The sequence below is a fragment of the Bufo bufo genome, chromosome 1 (assembly GCF_905171765.1).
Source record: "Bufo bufo chromosome 1, aBufBuf1.1, whole genome shotgun sequence".
Classification (NCBI taxonomy): domain Eukaryota; kingdom Metazoa; phylum Chordata; class Amphibia; order Anura; family Bufonidae; genus Bufo; species Bufo bufo.
In genome coordinates, this window is record NC_053389.1 from 132971153 (window position 1) to 132994049 (window position 22897).

Here is a 22897-nt window from a genome sequence, read left to right on the forward strand (position 1 = left end):
TGTCACATTTATGAGAGATGTCTTAATAGAGTCGCCAACAAACTGTGACTCTACCGGCTATAAAGATCTTTTATGGGAGGTGTTTTGCTATCAAGGTCACATTCAGCTTTGTGGCCGTTAATAATGTCCAGATGTGGACGACGTCATCTTGCCTGGCTTCACGTGTTAACGCAGCAAAATTCAGATTACAGTAATACAACAAGTAATTACGGTAAACCGGCTAGCCTGGTGCGCCTGGTGTCAGTGTAACGCTGGCTACATCTGTATAAAAGAAATGATTCCAGTTACCAGACTTAACTACTAGGCTACGTCTACATGGCTCTTTTGGCCAGGACAGCGGTCACACGACCAAAGATTGCAGTGTAGTGGGGCTGCCATAGGAATGGGTCACAGAGCACCTCGCACATTTGCTGTGACCGCGACACATGATTTGTAAAAATTCCAACAATGCTGGATTTTTTTGCAATTTGCGTGTAACAGCAAATGTGCAAGTCAAAGTGCGACCCATTCATTTCTATGCTGTGATCTTTGGTAGCGCGACAGCTGTCCTAGCCAAAATCACTGTGTAGATGTACCCTCAAGAGTCCGTAATTCTAATGATAGGAGTGATCACCCAGATCATGTTGGTCAAATTGAAAGATCTCAGAAACAAAAAAGTGGTGAACAATAGGAGTGGAGTATCATGTGGAGCAGGGTATCATATGCAGAGGAGGGGATCCTTAGTGGCTCTAAAGGGTCAGCACTAGCATAATTGGACAGTGGAAACCAAGAGAACCTCGGCATTCACTGCTTGTTCAGTGTCTGCACAATGCTTGCACTGATGATCTGAATTTTGTGAAGTTTCATATTTAGACCAGGCCCTGTATAGTATAATGACGTAGGAAACAAACTGCACTAGCATTAGCTCAGCTAATCTGATGAGGCATTGTGAGTTGACTTCAAATGACAACCAGAGGAATAGTGAGTACAGCTCTGGAGTATAATATAGTCAGTAACTCAGGATCCATACAGGATAAGTAATGTAATATACAGTGGATATAAAAAGTCTACACACCCCTGTTAAAATGTCAGGTTTCTGGGATGTAAAAAAATGAGACAAAGATAAATCATTTCAGAACTTTTTCCACCTTTAATGTGACCTGTAAACTGTACCACTCAATTGAAAAACAAACTGAAATCTTTTAGGTAGAGGGAAGAAAACATAAAAATAAAATAATATGATTGCATAAGTGTGCACACCCTTAAACTAATTCTTTGTTGAAGCACCTTTTGTTTTTATTACAGCACTCAGTCTTTTTGGGTATGAGTCTATCAGCATGGCACATTTTGACTTGGCAAGATTTGCCCACTCTTCTTTGCAAAAATACTCCAAATCTGTCAGATTGCGAGGGCATCTCCTGTGCACAGCCCTCTTCAGATCACCCCACAGATTTTCAATCAGAGTCAGGTCTGGGCTCTGGTTGGGCCATTCCAAAACTTTAATCTTCTTCTGGTGAAGCCATTCCTTTGTTGATTTGGATGTATGCTTTGGGTCGTTGTCATGCTGAAAGATAAGGTTCCTCTTCATGTTCAGCTTTCTATCAGAAGCCTGAAGGGTTTGTGCCAATATTGACTGGTATTTGGAACTGTTCATAATTCCCTCTAGCTTAACTAAGGCCAGGGCCGGATTAACGTAGGGGCTGATGGAGCTGCAGCTCCAGGCCCCTACCATAAAATAGGCCCATCCGCCAGCCAAAAGGCCGCCGGGAGCTAAAAGTCCTCTGTTGTACACAGCGCAGTGTCACATAAAGCACAAACAATGCAGAGACGCTCATCTCACGCTGGCAGCAGGGAGCCTGAGGGAGGGACTCGGGAGGAGCGTAATATTATCCTAGAGTGGAAGCTGCTTCTGCCAGCCCCTCCCCTCCCCGCCCACCAACCAATCAGAGCTGAGGCAAGGCAAGCACTAGCAGCTCTGAGCCGTCTGAGTAGACTGTTTATCTTTCTAAAGCTAAAGGACCTTTGATGATGTCATCACAGGTCCTGTAAGGGAACTGCACAGTGTAAAGTGTAGTTCCCAGGTTAGAACAGTGCATCTGCCAGGACCTGTGATGACATCATCTTCAACATCACAGGTCCTGCAGAATGTAGCAAAGGAACTGCACCAAAAATGGTGTAGTTCCTAGGTTTCAAAGGTATATCTGCCGGGACCTGTGATGACATCATCACAGGTCCTTCAACCCCTAACAGCAAGTATTAGAAGTTCACAAGCAGCTCTGCATTGATCCATACAGACTGGAATGGAGTGGTAAGAGGAGGTCCTCCACTTCTTGTCATTTACCCCCCCCCCCCCTCCCCCATGCCCTATTTTACTCATTGCTCACTCATGTATAATACTTCAGACAGTTACAGTGACCACTACCTCATGTACCTCACACACACAGTGACCATAATGCATAACTGACCACATATTTCTGTAAACACTGCATCTACAGTATTATACCTTCTATGTCTCACATCAATACACTGCTCTGTGTGTAATATATATATATATATATATATATATATATATACATACACATACACACACACATATTACACAGTATTATACATGCAATATGTACAGATATATAGTATATACCGCAGTGCACTGATATGTGAGATACAAGGTATAATAGATGCAATATGTACAGATATATAGTATATACAGCAGTGTACTGATATGTGAGGTACGAGGTATAATAGATGCAGTGTGTACAGGTATATAGTATATACAGCAGTGTACTGATATGTGAGGTACGAGGTATAATAGATGCAGTGTACAGATATATAGTATATACAGCAGTGTACTGATAAGTGAGGTACGAGGTATAATAGATGCAGTGTACAGATATATAGTATATACAGCAGTGTACTTATATGTGAGGTACGAGGTGTCAATACACTGCTGTATTTACTATATACCTGTACACACTGCATCTATTATACCTCGTACCTCACATATTACACTATTGTATATACTGTACACACTGCATATATTATACCCTGTACCTCACATATCAGAACACTAGGGAATATACTATATACCTGTACACACTGCATTTATTATACCTCTTTTGTGTGCCAGGGCTGTTTTGTAATCTCAATCCGGCCCTGATGGCATAAATTATAAAACGCAGCAGCAAGAATAGTTCATGGAACAAAAGGAGGGGCTATAAAAGGGGAATGGGGGCCCAATTTAGATTCCTGCTATGGGGCCCAGTGATTTTGTTGCAGCAGTGATATGATTAAGGGACAGGAGCAGAGAGATAAGAGAAGTGACAGATGACACAGAGTTTAGATTACAGGTTGAATTAACCCTTTAGGATCAAATTGGCTTCTCAGGAGATATATATGTTAAAGGCATCTCGTTCAGTAGCTATATAACTAAGGGTGGGTTCACATCTCCTTTATGGATTCCGTTAAGTGGGGACTATTTTATTATCAGCCAGTGACTGTGTTACTGTAATACTGTTATCAATTCAGCACATAGTTTTCCCTGTGCGTGCATTCACATTTCACTTCACTTGGTTCGTTGTACTACTGTCAGTGTCAGACTGTTGTCACTGTGGGTAACAATGCACACCACAGTGACAGCTCCTGAGTCCTCCTGTCCAGCGTCAGCCTCAGCTTCCCCTCACTATCACTATAATCAATCACTCTTCCTGATCCTGACTCACTCATTAGAGAGCTGAAGAGCCGACTGAGTCAGCAGCAGCAAGTGAATCGAATGGATAGCATCTGCGCATGCGCACCGGCACCTAGAGTCTTCGGTTCACTTGCGAGTCAGCTCAGCAGTCAGTGACTCAGCAAGTGAACCGAAGATCCGATTCATGAATCAGTTCATTTGAATGAGCTGATTCAAATGAACCGATTCATCTGAAAGATCCGAACTTCCCATCACTATTGTACACAGCGCAGCGTTCAGGAGGGATAACCGCGGGCGCACTGAGGTCATATCTGGCGGGCCGCGGCATTACAGGAACAGCACCAGCTGCTCTGACGTCCTGCCGCCGGATATACGTCACAGGATATCCGGCGGCAGGACGTCAGAGCAGCTGGTGCGGTTCCTGTAATGCCGGCCCGCTGGATATGACCTCAGTGCGCCCGCGGTTATCCCTCCTGCACGCTGCGCTGTGTACAACCTGCTCAGCAGTTTCTACCAGCACACGGCCCACAGCGCTCAGCCACACCAGCCCGCGAGACAGCAGGAGCTTCTGGAGCAGGTATCAGATAAACTCATCCAGTTGGAAGGGAGGGCAATCATAGTGCTGTTATGATTTATGGACACAGCTCTCAGCATGCTTAGCCAGCCTTCTATCTGGCTGTTTCTGAGCCTGTGGACTGTGACTCTCAAGAAGCACAGTCAGATAGAAGGCTGGCTAAGCATGCTGAGAGCTGTGTCCATAAATCATAACAGCACTATGAAAATTACTGTTTCTAGCTGCTGTTGTCCACAGTCCACAGCAGCTAGAAAACAGTAATCTTCATAGTCATGTTAAATGATCACTATAGTGTCAGGAAAACAAAGCGGTTTTCCTGACACTACAGTGCCCTGAGGATGCCCCCACCCTCAGGGTCCCCCTCCCGTGGTCCCCCTCCATGTTGCCAAGATAGACGCCAAATGAGGGGTAGTTGCAGGAACAAAATACTTTAATGGTATCGATAAAATATATATGTAATTAAGACACTGAGTGCAGTTCCATAAAAAGGCCCAGCAAAATCCTCAGCACCAGGCCCATGATGCTCTTAATCCGGCCCTGACTAAGGCCCCAGTTCCAGCTGAAGAAAAACAGCCCCAAAGCATGATGCTGCCACCGCCATGCTTCACTGTCGGTATGGTGTTCTTTTGGTGATGTGCAGTGTTGTTTTTGCACCAAACATATCTTTTGGAATTATGGCCAAAAAGTTCAACCTTAGTTTCATCAGACCATAACACCTTTTCCCACATGCTTTTGGGAGACTTCAGATGTGTTTTTGCAAAATGTAGCCTGGCTTGGATGTTTTTCTTCGTAAGAAAAGGCTTTCGTCTTGCCACTCTACCCCATAGCCCAGACATATGAAGAACACGGGAGATTATTGTCACATGTACCACACAGCCAGTACTTGCCAGATATTCCTGCAGCTCCTTTAATGTTGCTGTAGGCCTCTTGGTAGCCTCCCAGACCAGTTTTCTTCTCGTCTTTTCATCTATTTTGGAGGGCCGTCCAGTTCTTGGTAATGTCACTGTTGTGCCATATTTTCTCCACTTGATGAGGACTGTCTTCACTGTGTTCCATGGTTTATCTAATGCCTTGGAAATTCTTTTGTACCCTTCTCCTGACTGATACCTTTTAACAATGAGATCCCTCTGATGCTTTGGAAGCTCTCTGTGGACCATGGCTTTTGCTGTGGGATGTGACTAAGAACATTTCAGGAAAGACCAACTAGAGCAGCTGAACTTTATTTGGGGTTAATCGGAGGCATTTTAAATGATGGCAGGTGTATGCTGACTCTTTTTTAACATGATTTTGAATGTGATTGCTTAATTCTGAACACAGCTACATCCCCAGTTATAAGAGGGTGTGCACACTTATGCAACATTTTTTTATTTTTTTTTATGTTTTCTTCCCTCCACCAGCTCTGAAATGATTTATCTTTGTCTCATTTTTTTACATCACAGAAACCTGACATTTTAACAGGGGTGTGTAGACTTTTTATATCCACTGTATGTACACAGTGACTCCACCAGCAGAATAGTGAGCGCAGCTCTGGAGTAGAATACAGGATGTAACTCAGGATCAGTGTAGGATAAGTAACGTAATATATCTGCACTGTGACTTAAAGGGGTTGTCCGAGTTTCATGCTCCAATGCTCTGCCTTGCTCTGTATCGCCCTGCCCTGTATCTTGCCCTGTATCACGCTGGGCAAGAGCTTTTTTTTGTTTATAATAACTGCTGGGCTATTCCCGGTGACGTCACCGGCTCTGATGGGCGGGCTTTAGCGCTTAAGCCCCATCAGCAGAATAGTGAGTGCAGCTCTGGAGTATAATACATGGTGTAACTCAGGATCAGTACAGGATAAGTAATGTAATGTATGTACACAGTGACTCCACCAGCAGAATAGTGAGTGCAGCTCTGGAGGACAATATATGGTGTAACTGAGGATCACTACAGGATAAGTAATGTAATGTATGTACACAGTGACTCCAACAGCTGAACAGTGAGTGCAGCTCTGGAGTATAATACAGGCTGTAATTCAGGTTCAGTACAGGATAAGTAATATATGTACATAGTGTCTCCACCATCATACTGGATGATACTGGATGTAACTCCCAATCAGTACAAGGTAATGTACACAGCAACTCAACATTTTATACAGATTATATACAAATTTATCATAACTTTATTTACTATGAAAAATACCAATGAAATAATGACAACCGGATCCACACAAGATCGGAAACTGCAGAAGAGACGGGTCTCCTACCTGTGGTTCATTATCCGGTGTATCATCATCCACTCCGGCTTTATGCCATATCGATAATACTTCTCTTCCATTTTTGCATATTCAGGGTCTTTCGTTTTCCGTTTCTCACTCTTGCCTTCCTCATCCCCTGAACCATAATCAAACGGAGGTGGATCATCCATGTCGTTCTTTCTTTGGTAATTCCGGAACATCACTGTGTGGTAAAGCTCGAGCTGACAGACAGACAGACAAGGTCTTTTAATCTCCAGATTTTACTGTGTACAATCAACTTTTCTTACCTAACAGAGTTTTACACATTCACTCCAAGCGCTGTTCACTATAATGTTGTGCTGTGTGCTTCTGGCGCGGACTTCCAGCAACAGAGCTACACAGAACAGCGGATCAAAAGGGTTGCAGAGTGTCAGACCCCGTCGATCAGCTACTGAGGCTGATCCTGAGGCTAGGCCATTACTTAAAAAGACTGGACAGTTAAAGGGGTTGTCGGGGTTCAGAGCTGAACCCGGACATACCCATAGTTTCACCCAGGCAGCCCCCCTGACAAGAGCATCGGAGCAGTTCATGCTCCCATGTTCTCCTTTGCCCTGCGCTGAATCGTGCAGGGCAAAGGCATTTTATTTTTTTTTCAGATTTTTTTTTATTGAACGTTTTGATAAACATTACATTATTCAATTTTCAATTAAGGCAATCCACATATTAATTGCATAGATCATCCCTTGCTGTTCTATATCACTAATACACAGATTTACAATATAACTGTTCAACCTCCAACCCCCCCCCCCCCCCCCCCCCCTATTCCAGTGTCGGTTGTTCTATCTATCATTCCTTGTAGAAGTTACGTATTCCCTCCAAGGTGCCCACAATTTATCAAATTTGGCGGGACATCCTCTTTTCTGGAAGATAATCCTTTCATATGAGAGCATGGTATTAACCTTGGTTATATATTCATTAAACCTCAGCGGCTCAGCTTGTATCCACTGTTGCGCCACCAACTTTCTCGCCACATATAAAAGACGCCCTATCGCTATCTTAATTACATTATCAGTGGTCAGTTCTGTAGTATATCCCAAGATACAGACCTTGGGGTCCTTTGGTATTTGTACCCTATACGCGCTTTGTACGCTTTCCAGCACTTTTTCCCAGAACCGTGATAATGCTATACATTGCCATAACATATGTAAGAGATCTGCAGAGTCTACCGAACACCTCGGGCACGTAGCATCCGATCTATACCCTAGATAGACGATATAAAAATATCAGCGTCTTGTACTCTCTGTGGACTATGAATAATTCTGAGAGTTTCCCTCCCTCACTTAAAGATGATAACGGTATTGCTTCCAATATATCTTCCCATTGATCTTTTGAGATGTCACCTATATCTCGCTCCCATCTACGCATTCTGGATAGCGGGTGGAATTCTAGTTGTTTATCCAACAGAAGTCCACACAATGTGGAAATTAACCCTTTCTTCTCTACTCTAGAGAGAGTAAGTTGAAGCGCCATATCACGTTGTGGTATCATGGAGCCATTTTTAATCATAGTGTCATATGAATGTCTTATTTGCAGATACTTATAAAAGTGTGCTTTGGGAATACCGAATACTTCTTGCAAAGTATTAAATGTTCGAAAAACTCTCTCTTCTAATAAATGTTCCACAGGCAACCCCCCCTTTCTCCTCCAATCCTCAAACCCTTCCAGGGAGCTAAATTCTGGCATCGTCGGATTCCCCCATAGAGGGGTATACAACGTAAGTCCACTGATCCCTCTAAGCTGTTTTACCTTGTTCCATACTGTATACATTGCACGTCGCAGGGATCTAGTCAGCCGTTCAGTTCTTATGTCCGCTCCCTCCAGTAATATCATGATATCCTGTCCTTGCAACTGTGACCTCAAAATCTGGCTAGTCATGTCCGTAGACTCAGGGTCTAGCCAGCCCTTGAAGTGTTGACACTGAGCAGCTAAATAATATATCCAGGGATTCGGTATCACCAAGCCCCCTTCCGTTTTAGAATACTGCAATGTTTCTAATTTTATTCTGGGTTGACCCCTATGCCAAATTAATTCTCTGAATATTGTATTAATTTTCCCAAATTTGTCACTAGGTAACCAGACTGGAGAATTATGCAGAATAAATAAGAGCTGCGGCATCATTATCATTTTTATCAAATTCGCCCTGCCCACTACAGATAGATATAATTTGCACCAGGCTTTAGATTTGTCCCTAAATTTATTCAACAGTGGAACAAGATTCATACAGTCCTGATCAAAAGTTTAAGACCACTTGACAAATGGCAAAAAATCATATTTAGCATGGCTGGATCTTAACAAGGTTCCAAGTAGAGCTTCAACATGCAACAAGAAGAAATGGGAGTGAGACAAAACATTTTTTGAGCATTCAATTTAATGAAAACAACGAATAAACTGAAACAGGCTGTTTTTCAGCTGATCAAAAGTTTAGGACCCCATGCCTTTAAAAGGCCAAATCTGTGCAAAGATGTGGATTCATTGTCATTTTCTGTCAGGTAGTCACACGTTGTGATGGCAAAGGCAAAAAAACTCTCCCTTTTTGAACGTGGTCGGGTTGTTGAACTGCATAAGCAGGGTCTCTCACAGCGCACCATCGCTGCTGAGGTGGGACGCAGTAAGACAATCATTTGGAATGTCTTAAATTCTTAAATGATCCTGAGGGTTATGGAACAAAAAAGTCAAGTAGAAGACCCAAAAAAATTTCATCAGCACTGAGCCGGAGGATCCAATTGGCTGTCCGTCAAGACACTGGACAATCCTCAACCCAAATTAAGGCCATTACTAGTGCTGACTGCAGCCCCATAACCATCAGACGGCATCTGTCTCAGGGCATCTGTTTTGAAGGGCTTCAAAAACAAAAACGTCTTCAAAGACCTCGTCTCCTTGAACGCCACAGAACTCCTCGTTTGGACTTTGCAAGAGAGCACCAAACATGGGACATTCAAAGGTGGAAGAAAGTTTCATTCTCTGATGAGAAAAAATTTAACCTTGATGGTCCTGATGGTTTCCAACGTTACTGGCATGACAAGCAGATCCCACCTGAGATGTTTTCTACGCGCCACAGTGGAGGGGGCGCCATAATGGTCTGGGGTGCTTTTTCCTTCAGTGGAACAATGGAGCTTCAGGAAGTGTAGGGGCGTCAAACGGCCGCTGGCTATGTCCAGATGTTGCAGAGAGCATTCCTCATGACTGAGGGCCCTCGTCTGTGTGGTAACGACTGGGTTTTTCAACAGGACAACGCTACAGTACACAATGCCCGCAGGACAAGGGACTTCTTCCAGGAGAATAACATCACTCTTTTGGCCCATCCTACGTGTTCCCCTGATCTAAATCCAATTGAGAACCTTTGGGGATGGATGGCAAGGGAAGTTTACAAAAATGGACAACAGTTCCAGACAGTAGATGGCCTTCGTGCGGCCGTCTTCACCACTTGGAGAAATGTTCCCACTCACTTCATGGAAACGCTTGCATCAAGCATGCCGAAACAAATTTTTGAAGTGATAAACAATAACGGCGGAGCTACTCATTACTGAGTTCATGTTTGGAAGTTGGATTTCTGTTTTGGGGGGGTTTAGTTTTTTTTTTGGAGGTGTGGTCCTAAACTTTTGATCAGCTGAAAAACAGCCCGTTTCAGTTTATTCGTTGTTTTCATTAAATTGAATGCTCAGAAAATGTTTTGTCTCACTCCCGTTTCTTCTTGTTGCATGTTGAAGCTCTACTTGGAACCTTGTTAAGATCCAGCCATGCTAAATATGATTTTTTGCCATTTTTCAACTGGTCTTAAACTTTTGATCAGGACTGTATCTTCAAAATCTCTAATGTTGGGTGAGATATGTATACCTAGGTATTTAATCCTCTCCTCACAGGAAATCCGACTCTCTACCAACACTTGCGATTTCAGTTGATTATCTATCAGCATTAATACCGACTTATGCCAGTTAATTGTCAAACCGGAAAGTGCAAAGGCATTTTCAGGAGATCCGGTGATGTACCGGGCTCTCCTTAGGGCTGCCAGGCGGAGGCTTCCGCCCAGCAGAGAGCCGGTGACGTCACCGGCACTGATGGGCGGCCTTTAGCGTTGCCCATGGCTATTAAACGTCTAGGGTAGCGCCAAAGCCAGCCCATCAGAGCCGGTGATGTCACCGAACACACTGCTGGGCGGAAGCCATAAATAAAAGAGCCCTTGCCCTGCGCGAAATGCGCGAAGGGAGAGCATCGGAGCATGAAATGCCTGGGTAAAATTCTGGGTATGTCCGGGTTCAGAGCTTTATGTTAAAAGGAACACAACAAACAAGTGATTCACTGGAAATTGTCAATGAGCTTTATTAATCCATCATAATAAAAATATGCTACATTTTGCCCCATGCAGGGGTCTTTCTAAAGTGAGAAGTGATTCAAGGGACAGAAGGTGGTGGTGTAAAGGTTCTGTATTTTTCTAATACACCTAGTCTTTCAGTTAATCACCATCTTCAGGAGCACTGCTTGTTGTCAGTGAACAGGAGCATTCTTTTTTTTACATGTGAGGGAACCCATAAAGATCTAACTCCTCACAGCTAAGGGTTCATTCACACAACCGTAAGTGTTTTGCGGTCCGCACAAGGCCAGCATTTTGCGGAATGCACAAGGCCAGCATTATAATAGAAATGCCCATTCTTGTCTACGATTTTTTGGGGGGCTGCAGAACAGAACTACGGAGGTGGACAGTACACGGTTGAAATGAATGGTTCCGCACGCCATCCCGCAAAATTGTGGAACAAATGCAGACCCAGAAATACGGTCGTGTGAATGGACCCTTTGGCCCCTTGCAGATGAATGTCGCGGATTAGGTCCGAATGCGTTGTGCGTGCGTTCTGGGAAAATCGCGCGATTCTGTAAGCAAGTTCAGTGAGTTCTGCCTGAGATTGCGTTCCGTTGTTCAGTTTTTTTATCACGCGTATGCAATACGCATTAAAACGCATTGCACTCGCGCAATAAAAAACGTAATGTTTACTAACATCTCTTAGCAACCATCCGTGAAAATCGCATCCGCACTTCCTTGCGGATGCAATGCGTTTTTCATGCAGCCCCATTCACTTCTATGGGGCCTGCGTTGCATGAAAAACGCAGAATATAGAACATGCTGTGATTTTCACTCAACGCAGAAGTAATGCGTGAAAAACACCGCTCATGTACACAGCCCCATTGAAATAATTGGGTGCGGATTCAGTGCGGGTGCAATGCGTTCGCATCACCCATTGCACCCGCGCGGAATACTCGCTCATGTGAAAGGGGCCTAGCAGTTTGCAACCTCTGTATCCAGTGGTTGCATATTGATAGGCCATCAATATGAAAATTCGGGAAAACCCCTTTAAGATTCTGGATCAAAACAAGAATGTTTTCATTCACTGACATGCAGCATCGCATTCTGATATCCTGGACGGCCATATATAATGCACTTCTCAGGTTAAACTGACAGGCTTTAATACAATGGAAATTAATATATTAGTGTTTTTTTTGCATTATTTTAAAATTATTTTCTCACCTGTAACTCCTTCACCCATGAGCAGTGCCAATAGGAGAGTCCTGCCCACTTGACGAAAAATTCACGTTCCGGAATGCCTTCCATGGGCTTGGGAGGTGGCATCAGTGGATCGATCTCATCTGGAGGTCCTGATATGCATGTAGGGGCTTCTCTCCATACCCAATGAAGAATCCTTTGAACTTTGCCTTTTAAAGGCGGACACTATGAATAATGAAATATTCATGTATGTATCAGGGGTGTAATAGCAAAAAATAGACTACTCCTCCTGATACCGATTTTTCGCACCATAACCTAACTCATCCTATCCCTAGTAAAACAGACCAATGCTGTTCTGTTCCTTGGTCATCACAAACTGTGCAGCCTCCTCTAGGGGGAGCTAAAGAGCATACTGTCTATTTACTAAGCTAATTAAGCTCCCTCTAGTGGTGGCTGAAGGCAGCCAGAATGTTATTATTTACCTCCATATTAGAAAATGAGAGCTCAGATCCCAATAAAGTTATACTGAAAAATGATTCACCAAGGAAAGTCACATTGTCCTTATACATCAATGTCAGCACCCTCAGTGATCAGCTATTTGCAGGACCTATGTGTGCTGTAACCAGGCACAGCTGTGTATATTGTGTAGTGGCCATGTCTGGTTAGTGCAGGCCAGTCCCACATAACTGAATGGGTGTAGAGCAGCAGTATTTAGGCATGGCTAATTATATCCTCTAAGTCAAGATGTCATTTTCAAGGTCAGGTATGTTTTTTTTTTTACATTTATTGTAGCTATGTGGTTATCCTATCATAGTAATGTACACAGCTTGGCAATCGTGTGTTTTTCGCTCCTCAGTAAAATCAATGTTTCGATGCATGTACCCTGTAGAGTCTATTTGCTAATATCCCTGCTAATAATTTATAATCTGCATTAAGCAGTCATATCGGGGGATAAGAGGGTCTTTATCAGTTTCATAATTAATCAATGCTTCTTTGATATTTTCTGGTAATCTTCTCTTTAGAAAAGAATCTTCCGATGCCTTCAACAAAGTGGCAACAGAACATCACCAAATGTTAAGATTATCTCAATGCAAAGGCCACCCAGACCCAGGGATTTTTCTCTTGGAGATCTGATCTGCTCCTCTGATAATTTCCTCTATTTTAGTCGGAGCACCTAAAAATTTAACTTGTGGAGCACATAACTTGGGAAAGGATATTTTATCCAAAAATACTAGATCCTCCTCAAAGGTTTTTCTGAAGGCTTGGATAAAAATCCACAAATTCTGTAGTGTACGAGCTTTACACAAGAGTAGAATTGTATTGTGAACACCATTATGAATAATTCAAGGCAGACAGATATTGATCCACATCTACAGAGGGGACTCTTACTCCTTGAGGAGACTCTAGAATATTACCTGACTAAAGGAGCTAACAACATAAGCTTAAGATAGAGCTGGCGGGGGGATGCGTGCCGGCATGACGTGGGTTGTGTAACACGTCAAACTGCAGCTCCACCTCCCTTTCCTGTCCCGCAGTTATGTGTGCTAGCCGGAGCTGATGCTGGAGCGCCTGACGGGGAAGCCCCACGTGCCTTGATCCCCGGCGTCCACTGGGACCGGACAGATGCCCCTGCTTGGTTGCCGAATGATCTCTCTCATGAGGGTGCGCGACTCCTGTGGCGACTGATACCTGAAGGGTAACAAGAGAGTCGGGGGATGCTGAAGTTTCGCTGGTCTACCGGGACGTGGAGGGACGCCTGGGTGAAGATAACCTTCTTTCATATATTATGGGGCTTGACGGATGGCGTGGAAGAGGCGCTGGAATATGTGTGTTTTTCTGAAATACACTCTCTGAGGAGTAAAGGAGTAGTGAGATACCGGGGTATTGGAGTGGGGGTTCTGCTTGCCATTTTGTTTGGCCGAAGTTTAGAAAATCTTTTCAAGTACCCCATGAATCCACTAACCCATCTCAACCATTTGATGGTGTTATTTACTATAATATTATTAACCACTTTGCATACTAATTGGACAGAGACATTTAAGGGGCACTCTGCAAAAGGACTGCTTATGTCCTATGGGAGATGAAATCTGCACTCCAACAACCTTATTGTTCACACTTGGTTATAATGAAAAGGGCTGAATATTTGGACACCTTTATTCTGTTGGGGTGGACCACTTGAATAAAGATATTTTGTATTAACCCCTAATGTTTGGAAGTGAATCAACTAACCCTGGAATCCTGTAACCTCTGCAATTTTTATATTTGATAACCTGTATTGGAATGAATATTAATGATATTACTTACTAATAAAGGACTAATTTCAGCTGCAGTCCGCTAAAGAATAGTTAACGAACTGTGCGTCCTACTTGTTGTGGATTTAAGGGTAATACTAACAAACTTTAATAACTAAGACAGACCACTGATTAAAGGGAACCTGTCATCAACTTTATGCTACCCATACTAATGTCAGCATATAGTAGAGACAGGGGAGTTGATTTCAGCGGTCTGTCATTTAAAAGTTAAAAGTAAGTGGTTGCCGAGAACCAACATCACAATCATTGCAGACTGGGCCTGGAAAAGAGTCCCGGCCACCGGAGAAGAGTCCTGGTTATTCATGAATTCCTGCCCACCTGCTGATGACTGACAGTCTTCTACCTAGTTTTCTCCCTTTCTCTCTAGGAGAGAACTGCCAATCATCAGCAGATGGGCGGGGGGAGCAGGAGATTATGAATAACCAGGACTCTTCTCGGGTGGCCGTGACTCTTTTCCAGGTCTGGGCTGCAATGGTTATGATGCTGGTTCTCAGCAATCACTTACTTTTAGCTCATGAGTGACACACCGCTGACAACAGCATTCCTGTCACTATTTTATGCTGCCCTCAGTGAGGTTAGCATAAAGTTGATGACAGGTTCCCTTTAATACTGGTTGCTATTTATTAATGAACTGACATTAAACGGAGTGGACGGTCTGTTTTGGACTTTGGTATAGCATTAACTGTTTTATCAATTGAGGCTTATTGTCTAATAATGAATTCCCAAGGAATTGAGTGATCTGTTTGGGGACGGATCTTGGAGTAATCTTGATAGCCTTATTAAGTAAGATTTAAAAAAAACGTAATTAAAAATAATGGGGAGGGGGAAGAAAAAAAAATGTGTTTTGTTATTTTGGAAGGGTGTAACATTGTAAAGGCAACAATAGTTTAAAAAAAAGATGATAAAGAGAAAGTGGGAGAGCAGAGGCGGTCTGGAGTGTATGGCTCTCCTAGATATTTGGACAAGATATGCCCAAAACTAAAGGAGATTGAGAAGGTAAATTAGATAGATTTCTTCAGGCTTCGTCTGCTCTAGTGAATAAGGGGCAGTCTAGATCCAACACTCAAACTAAAAATCTGGGTGCGAGTAGTGAAGACACAGAGGAATTAGAGGCATCATTACCATCTCCTACAGATATGTTGGATACGTCACACTCTCCCATTATCTGACATCATGTCGGCAGTGAATAAATCTAACCATGTGTTGGAGATATAACGAAACAAATGGGGGAATTAAAATGTGAAGTACAGCTGATTATAGATGATTGCAGGAAAGTTAGTGAGGGAGTAAATTAGGCAGAACAAAGAATAAGTGAATTAGAAGATCAAGCTCTTGGAATCGTCAAAGATCTCAAGAGTTTGAAAGTGGAGAATAACGTTCTTAGCAAGAAAATTACAGATCTGGATGACAGGGGTAGGAGGTCAAATATAAGATTGATCGGAATACCTGAAAAAATGGAAGGTGTAAATTGTACACAGTGTATTCAGAATTGGATTACTGAGGTGGTGGGAGGTGAAAATCTGTCCAACTTGTTTACAGTTGAACGAGCACATAGGATACCAATGAGAAGCCTAACGGGTAATTTTACAAGGACAATAATAGCAAAAATTACCCCGTTTAAGAATAAGGATACTGTTATGCGTAAAATAAGATCGTTGGGGTCAGTGGAAGTTAACGGATCAAAAGTATAAATTTACCCAGATAATTCATCTACAACTCAAAAAGAGAGAAATTTATTGATGTTAAACAAAGACTTCGTCAAGCTGAGATAACTTACTCTTCTGTACCCTGCATGACTTAGAGTGGCGTACAAGGATAGGGTTAGTTTTTTTCCCTTCTTCTCAAGAAGTGAATAGTTGAATGGAAACTGTGGGTTTATCAGGAGCGAATTGTATGCATCATAATAAAATGGGGAAGACGATAATTAATACTTTAGTGTAGTGGACAAGAATGGGGGAGGGAGGTGGACTTCGCGTCAGTATACTGGGGTGTTAAGTCACCATTTCGGGACTGATACACAAAGAGAGGGGGGTGCTGGGGTGGGCGAGAGTAAGAAGGAAGGTTTTTTTTTTTCTTCTTCTATTGCTCCTTATTATTGATACGTATTTGATATAAAGGATTCCCGTAATTAAAGCTTGTCATGGAATGTGAGAGGGCTTGGTGAGAAAGTAAAGAATGATGCTGTTTTAGTGTTATAGGCAGATATCTCCCAGCTACAGTATGTTTATTGGAGACTCATATGTTGAGGGACAGGCTGTGTCTTTTTAAACAGAAATGGATTACTCATCAGTTTCCTTCTGTTTATAGTGGGTATCGCAGAGGGGTTAGTATACTTATTCATAAAGATATATCGTGCTCAGTAATCTCTCAGAAGGTTGATGCAGAGGGGCAATTTCTCTTTCTGTATGGATATTTTGAGAATATAAGATCTGTCGTGGCAGGGATTTATATCCCTCCACCTTATAGACATGAGGTGTTAAAATTAAATGAGTTTTTACAGGATAAATATAACTGCCCATTACTATTGCTGGGAGATTTCAACTGTACGATGGATGAAGATTTGGATAGATTAACAAAGAAAGATGAGGTTAAAAAAAACTGGGTTTACACCTTTAAAGAAGCTAACCCAAGAGTTTGGTTGGTGGGACATATGGAGGATTCATAATCCGTTACCAAGACAGTTCTCTTGTTACAGCAAAACCCATGACTCTCTTTCGAGGATTGATCTGGTATTTGGAAACCAGACGACTTTACAGAGTAAAGTTCTGATAAAGGTGGGTTCAGAGGTTGTAGGGGAGAACGCTGCTTCTAGGCTCTATTCGGTTAATCCTGCGAGGCTCAACTTAATGGGGCAAGAGGAGCAATTTGAAAGAGAGTTAGTCTTTTTCTTTGAAACAAATAAGGATTCAGCTGGGGTTAATATGGTCGGGGATGCTGCCAAGGCTTATGCAAGAGGGCTGCTAAATAAAAAGAATATTGAATTAAAAAAAGACTTTAAGAAAAAGGAACATGATTTAAAAATAGCAATGGTAAATAAGGAGGAAGAGATGATTATTCAAAAAACTGAGGAAACAAGAGAGGCTTGGCTTTTGGCATCTAATAATTACGACAATTATCTCAGGGAAAAAACAGAGAACATGGACTTGTTTCTTAGATCTAGAAGATATTGGGAAGGGGGTAGACCAGGTAAAAAAAATTCTAGGACAATTAATAAGATGAAAACAGTGGCAAATATTGCTGCAATTCGAGATAAGGGGGTATAAGACATAATGATCCAGGAAAAATATTGGGTGTGTTTAGGGAATATTACAAAGATTTATATTCTACACAGATTCAAATAGATCATGGCAGATTGATGGGCTTCCTGAGGGACATTAACATTCCAAAATCCAAATCCGTTATCCAACAGGAAGACTTAGATCGACCCATTTTATTAAATGAGGTTTTATCAGCAATAGCTGAATCTCCACTTGGAAAAGCGGCAGGTCCAGATGGACTACCTGTAGAATTATATAAGAGATATAGGGGGTTTTGGGCGAAGAGATTAATGGAGGTTTTTTCACACTTAAAACAAGTGGCTAGTTTACCTACTTCAATAGGGGAAGCAACGATCATCTTAATTCCTAAGGAGGGTAAGGATAGTTTAGATCCGGGATCATATCGACCTATATCACTGATGAATAATGATTGTAAGATTCTGGTCAGGAATTTGGCGAAGCAACTGAAGGGGGTAATTACAAACGTAGTGCATCCAGATCAAAATGGATTTATCCCAGGAAGATCTACATCTTTAAACCTTTTAAGAATCTTCGCCAACATCCAATGGGTGGGGAATGATACTGATCGTTGCTCTATTTTGTCATTAGATGCAACAAAGGCTTTTGACAGTGTGGAATGGGGTTTTATGTGGGAAATTTTGGGTCAATTTGGTATTGGTCCTGAATTTATAAAGTGGCTGAAGATAATATATAGTGAACCAAAAGCACAAATATCTGTTAATGGCCAGCTGTCTGAAAGCTTTAAAGGGGTTGTCCAAGTTATATTTATTGATGACCTATGCTCAGGATAGGTCATCAATATCAGATCGGTGGGGGTCAGACACCCGGCACCCCCGCCAATCAGCTGTCTGAAGAGGAGGCACGAGCCTCTGTTTACCTTCTCGCCGTTGCATCTGCAGTGGTGAGCAGGTGTAATTACACCTAACCGTCCCATTTATTTCAATGTAAACAATGAAGAGGAGGCAGCATTGGCACGGCGCGCGCCTTCTCTTCAAACAGCTGATCAGCGGGGGTGCCGGGTGTCGGACCCCCACCGATCTGATATTGATGACCTATCCTGAGGATAGGTCATCAATAAATATAAACTTGGACAACCCCTTTAACATTGAAAGAGGTGTGAGACAGGGATGTCGTTGTATTTTACATTTAGTCAAAAAGACTAATGATTGCCTGCTCTTGACGTGCGCTATTTTTTTGAGTTAGTGATTTTTATTAAATAAAAATTAACTTTTATTAGGTTTTATTTAAATAACAGTGATAACTTATTTCTAACCTACCTAAATAATTAAAACTTTCATCAGTGGACTTTGACAGCACTATACTGTATGAATGCATCTGCTGACATCCGTTTTTACATTTGTGATTTAGCTTTAAGTAGCTGATATTTATTTGTCTGCTGATACAGATGCGTTGTGTCTACTCAGTTGTAGCGAATCCTTGCTACATTGTAAGCAGACTATTTGCTGTTTGTATCGGTCGGCTCTGTATAGTGACGTTTGGTGGTATTAGGTATGCTGCGCTTTCTACCTACTGCTTATCTAAGGCTACAGTTCATTCAGTTTGTATTTTAATTTATTGCGCTTGCTACCTGCTGCCTGTCTGAATGCTACGATTCATTCAGTTTATTGCTGTGCCGGCACTGTCTTAAGATTGATACAAACAGCAAATAGTCTGCTTACAATGTAGCAAGGATTCGCTACAACTGAGTAGACACAACGCATCTGTATCAGCAGACAAATAAATATCAGCTACTTAAAGCTAAATCACAAATGTAAAAACGGATGTCAGCAGATGCATTCATACAGTATAGTGCTGTCAAAGTCCACTGATGAAAGTTTTAATTATTTAGGTAGGTTAGAAATAAGTTATCACTGTTATTTAAATAAAACCTAATAAAAGTTAATTTTTATTTAATAAAAATCACTAACTCAAAAAAATAGCGCACGTCAAGAGCAGGCAATGATTAGTCTTTTTGACTAAATGTAAAATACAATAAAAAAAGTGCCTCTACGTGCGCTGGGTATACACCAGTGTAATATTGGAGACAGGGATGTCCTCTCTCCCCCTTACTCTTTGCCCTAGTTGTTGAACCATTAGCAAGGAAGGTTAGACAGGATCTATGTTTTCAGGGGTTTGGGGTTAGAGGGAGAGAGGACAAAATATAATTATATGAAGATGATTTTCTTTTTTTTCCTCGGTGATCCCAATAGGGACTTAAATTATATTGTGGCAATAATGACTGATTTTGGTACGTATTCAGGTATAGTAATCAATTGAAGCAAATCAATCTTACTTCCCTTGAGTGATAAGGTTGAGGTAACAGATAAGAACTTTATATTGGGCCCTCATGAAAGCTTCAGATATTTGGGGTTAGATATATCAAAGGACCCTTTTAAATTTATAGATTTGAATCTTGTGCCGTTGTTTCGGAGGATTAAAGAGAGGATTAAGATATGGAACAAACTCCCCATAAATAAAGCTGATAAGATAGGTCTTATTAAAATGGTTCTACTGCCTCAATTATAATACGTTATTAGGAATAGCCCTATTTACTTAGCTAAATCTGTCTTTATAGAAGTGGAGAAATGATTCAATGATTTGCTGTGGGCAGGTAAAAGAATTAGGAAAAAACTAAGTTGGCTTATGATCAGGGAGGTTTGGAAGTCCCGGATATGAAGCTTTATAACTTGGCAGCTAATATTGCATTGGGAAGTCTAGGGAAGAGTTACTAGGGAATTTAGGAGATGATAGGCAAAGCTTTTTTTTAGATATAATCAATTATCTGCAATTTTTAAAGGAGTCTAAAATAATAAATCTTTGGTATTGTGTTCACATGAACTGTTGAATTTTATTTTGGGGTGGAGGGGTAATTATAGATTGGTTTCAACTTTATATAAAAAACTAAGAGTAGTTATAAATAAGGGGGAGAGATGCAATAGTAAGATTGCATGGGAAAAGGATATAGGTTCCTTAACTGAGGAACAATGGAGGAGGTTTTGGGAAGCAAGTAACTGAGTCCTGTGCAGAGAGTTACTCAATTTATGATTCTACATCGTTTATATGTGACTCCTAGTTGGCTCCAAAGATTTTCAACTGGTATTCTATACGTATGCCCAAGTTGTGAAAACAGAAAAGCGGATATTATCCATATGTGGTGGCGGTGTCCTAAAATACAACCTTTTTGGCAGGGCCTTATTGAACTGATTGGTGATATTTTTTGTCTCAAACTATCCTTCTCAATTTTTGTTTGTGTTTTAGGTTGAAATTCCTCATCTTTATCAAAAGATAATAAGTGTATGTTGTACAAATCCCTTTTCTTGGCCCGTTTATTAGTGGCCAGAAGATGGATGAGAACTGAGGTGCCCACTATCAATGAGTGGATAAATATGATGAACCATTGAGAAAGCAGGTTATATTAAATCAAATAAAATGCACATTTATAGTAGACTATGGAGCAAATGGAAGATTTTTATGGATAAGTTAAATGGTTAAAAAGGTTGTTTTTTTTTCTCTTTCTTTCTCTTCCTTCTTGCTCTCTGGGGAGGGGGGGGTTAAATGGGATTCAAGTATAAAATATTTATGTATGTTTTAGAATCTTTGTTTGTATAAATATGGTTGGAATAAAGAAGATTTAAAAGAAAAAAAAAGAAAAAGATAGAGCTGGCAAATCATTCGGTATGGCAAATTGTGTGGTCTAAGTGTATAGGTGAATCTGAGGGTTGTGAACATGGCATACGGCCACTTACAGTGCAGCGAGGGCATAACCATTCCCCGTTTGGTATTTCAGGCAAAGGTGGGTTAAGACAGTGCAAATGGTAGGAGGAGGGGCAAGTGTCACAACACAGGAGCTCCCCTCCATCTTTACAGACACGACAAAACTCCATATGGTCATCTTCTTCATCCTCTTCCTCTCCAGCATCCTCTTCATCCTCCTCTTCTTCCTTTGGCTCCCATTGGATGCCTTCTTTCTCCTAGTACAAGAGGGAGAGATTTACTACCAGATTTACATACATACAGCATGTTCCAAGAACCAAAACATCTACAACCTCTGCATACACAGAATTCACAAGGGACCTACCAAAAAAAGACTCAATGAATCCCTATCCTTCCAGAACGCCATCAATGATGTAAAAAACGAAAATCAGACATGATAAAATACATAACAATCACTTTCTAACAAAGCTAGAACCAGCCCTGTACCTCTGATGGATTCAGAGATATCCCCGATTTATTTCAAACTGGCAGCTCAGGGGACATGCCCTAGCTCAGGGGACATGTCCTTTCTGCTGCAACTCTCTCCCTGTAACTGTCACAGCTTCTAACAGAAGATATGGCTGGTGATAGTCGAAGATTTAAACTGAGCGCGTGTGACCACCTCAGTGAGGTGGGCAAGGAATAAGGAAAAGAACAAACAGAAAGTGGCGCTATACACATACATTTTATTGAATAGCTCAGTGGCTATGCTAAATGTTAGAATACATACAGTCATAAAAGTATTCAGATCCAGGTGGTGGTTTGAAAAATCTAGAATTTTGTGGGACAACCCCTTTAAATATAATTTTCTTTCATCTCTTTTTTTCAACATAGGATCAAAACAGAATTTCAAATCTATCTTAAGACATTAATGGCACCTGTTTTATATGGCTAAGACATAAGTGCCCCCGCTGTGAACAAGCTAGACACGACATTATGAATTCATTCAAAAAGTAAAAATTCTGAACATAAATCATGGACAACTGCTGGTCAAATGATGTTCCAGATAATCGGCCCAAACATCGGGCCGGTGTAAAAGGTCCCTAAGGCTGCACTATGGACAGATTCTGATAACATATCCTGCTCTGATGTTATTGAAATAGCCAAATAAATCATTTTCCCCAAGTATACACATCAGCCAGTTGACCAGCCCAAGCAGATGTAGATATTGATGTAGATTTGGAGGCATCTAAGATCTTCATAGAAATCACAAAGGTAACTACCATCAGACTCTCTCAGCCATGTAGCCTCATGCGTTGGACATGTAACATCAAGAAATCTTCTGTTAGGTGTTCCTAAGCATATTAAAGGGTGTGTGCAAGATTACAAAAACATGGCTGCCTTCGTCCAAAAACAGACCACACCTATCTACGGGTTGTGTGTGGTATTGCAGCTAATTCCTATTCACTTGGATGGAGCTGAGCGCAATACCAGACACAACCATGGGCAGATGTAAGGCTGTTTCTGGGAGAAAGCAGCCATGTTTGTCTAATCCTGTACAACCTCTTTAAGACTATAGACATTTGCTGAATGAAGGAAGCTCTTAC

At 41.6% G+C, this 22897-nt stretch overlaps 1 protein-coding gene across 8 annotated transcripts in view; it reads right to left on the reverse strand.

Moving 5' to 3' along the window:
• The window catches only part of CHD5 (chromodomain helicase DNA binding protein 5), a 235063-nt gene that overhangs the window by 122100 nt on the left and 90066 nt on the right, over window positions 1-22897 (reverse strand). For all 8 annotated transcript variants that reach the window (XM_040429570.1, XM_040429528.1, XM_040429519.1 and 5 more), the window contains exons 9-11: window positions 21344-21568; window positions 12032-12232; window positions 6487-6698 (exon numbers count right to left, since the gene is read on the reverse strand). In XM_040429570.1, the coding sequence (XP_040285504.1) occupies window positions 6487-6698; window positions 12032-12232; window positions 21344-21568 (638 nt within the window). The remainder of the gene's footprint in view (window positions 1-6486; window positions 6699-12031; window positions 12233-21343; window positions 21569-22897) is intronic.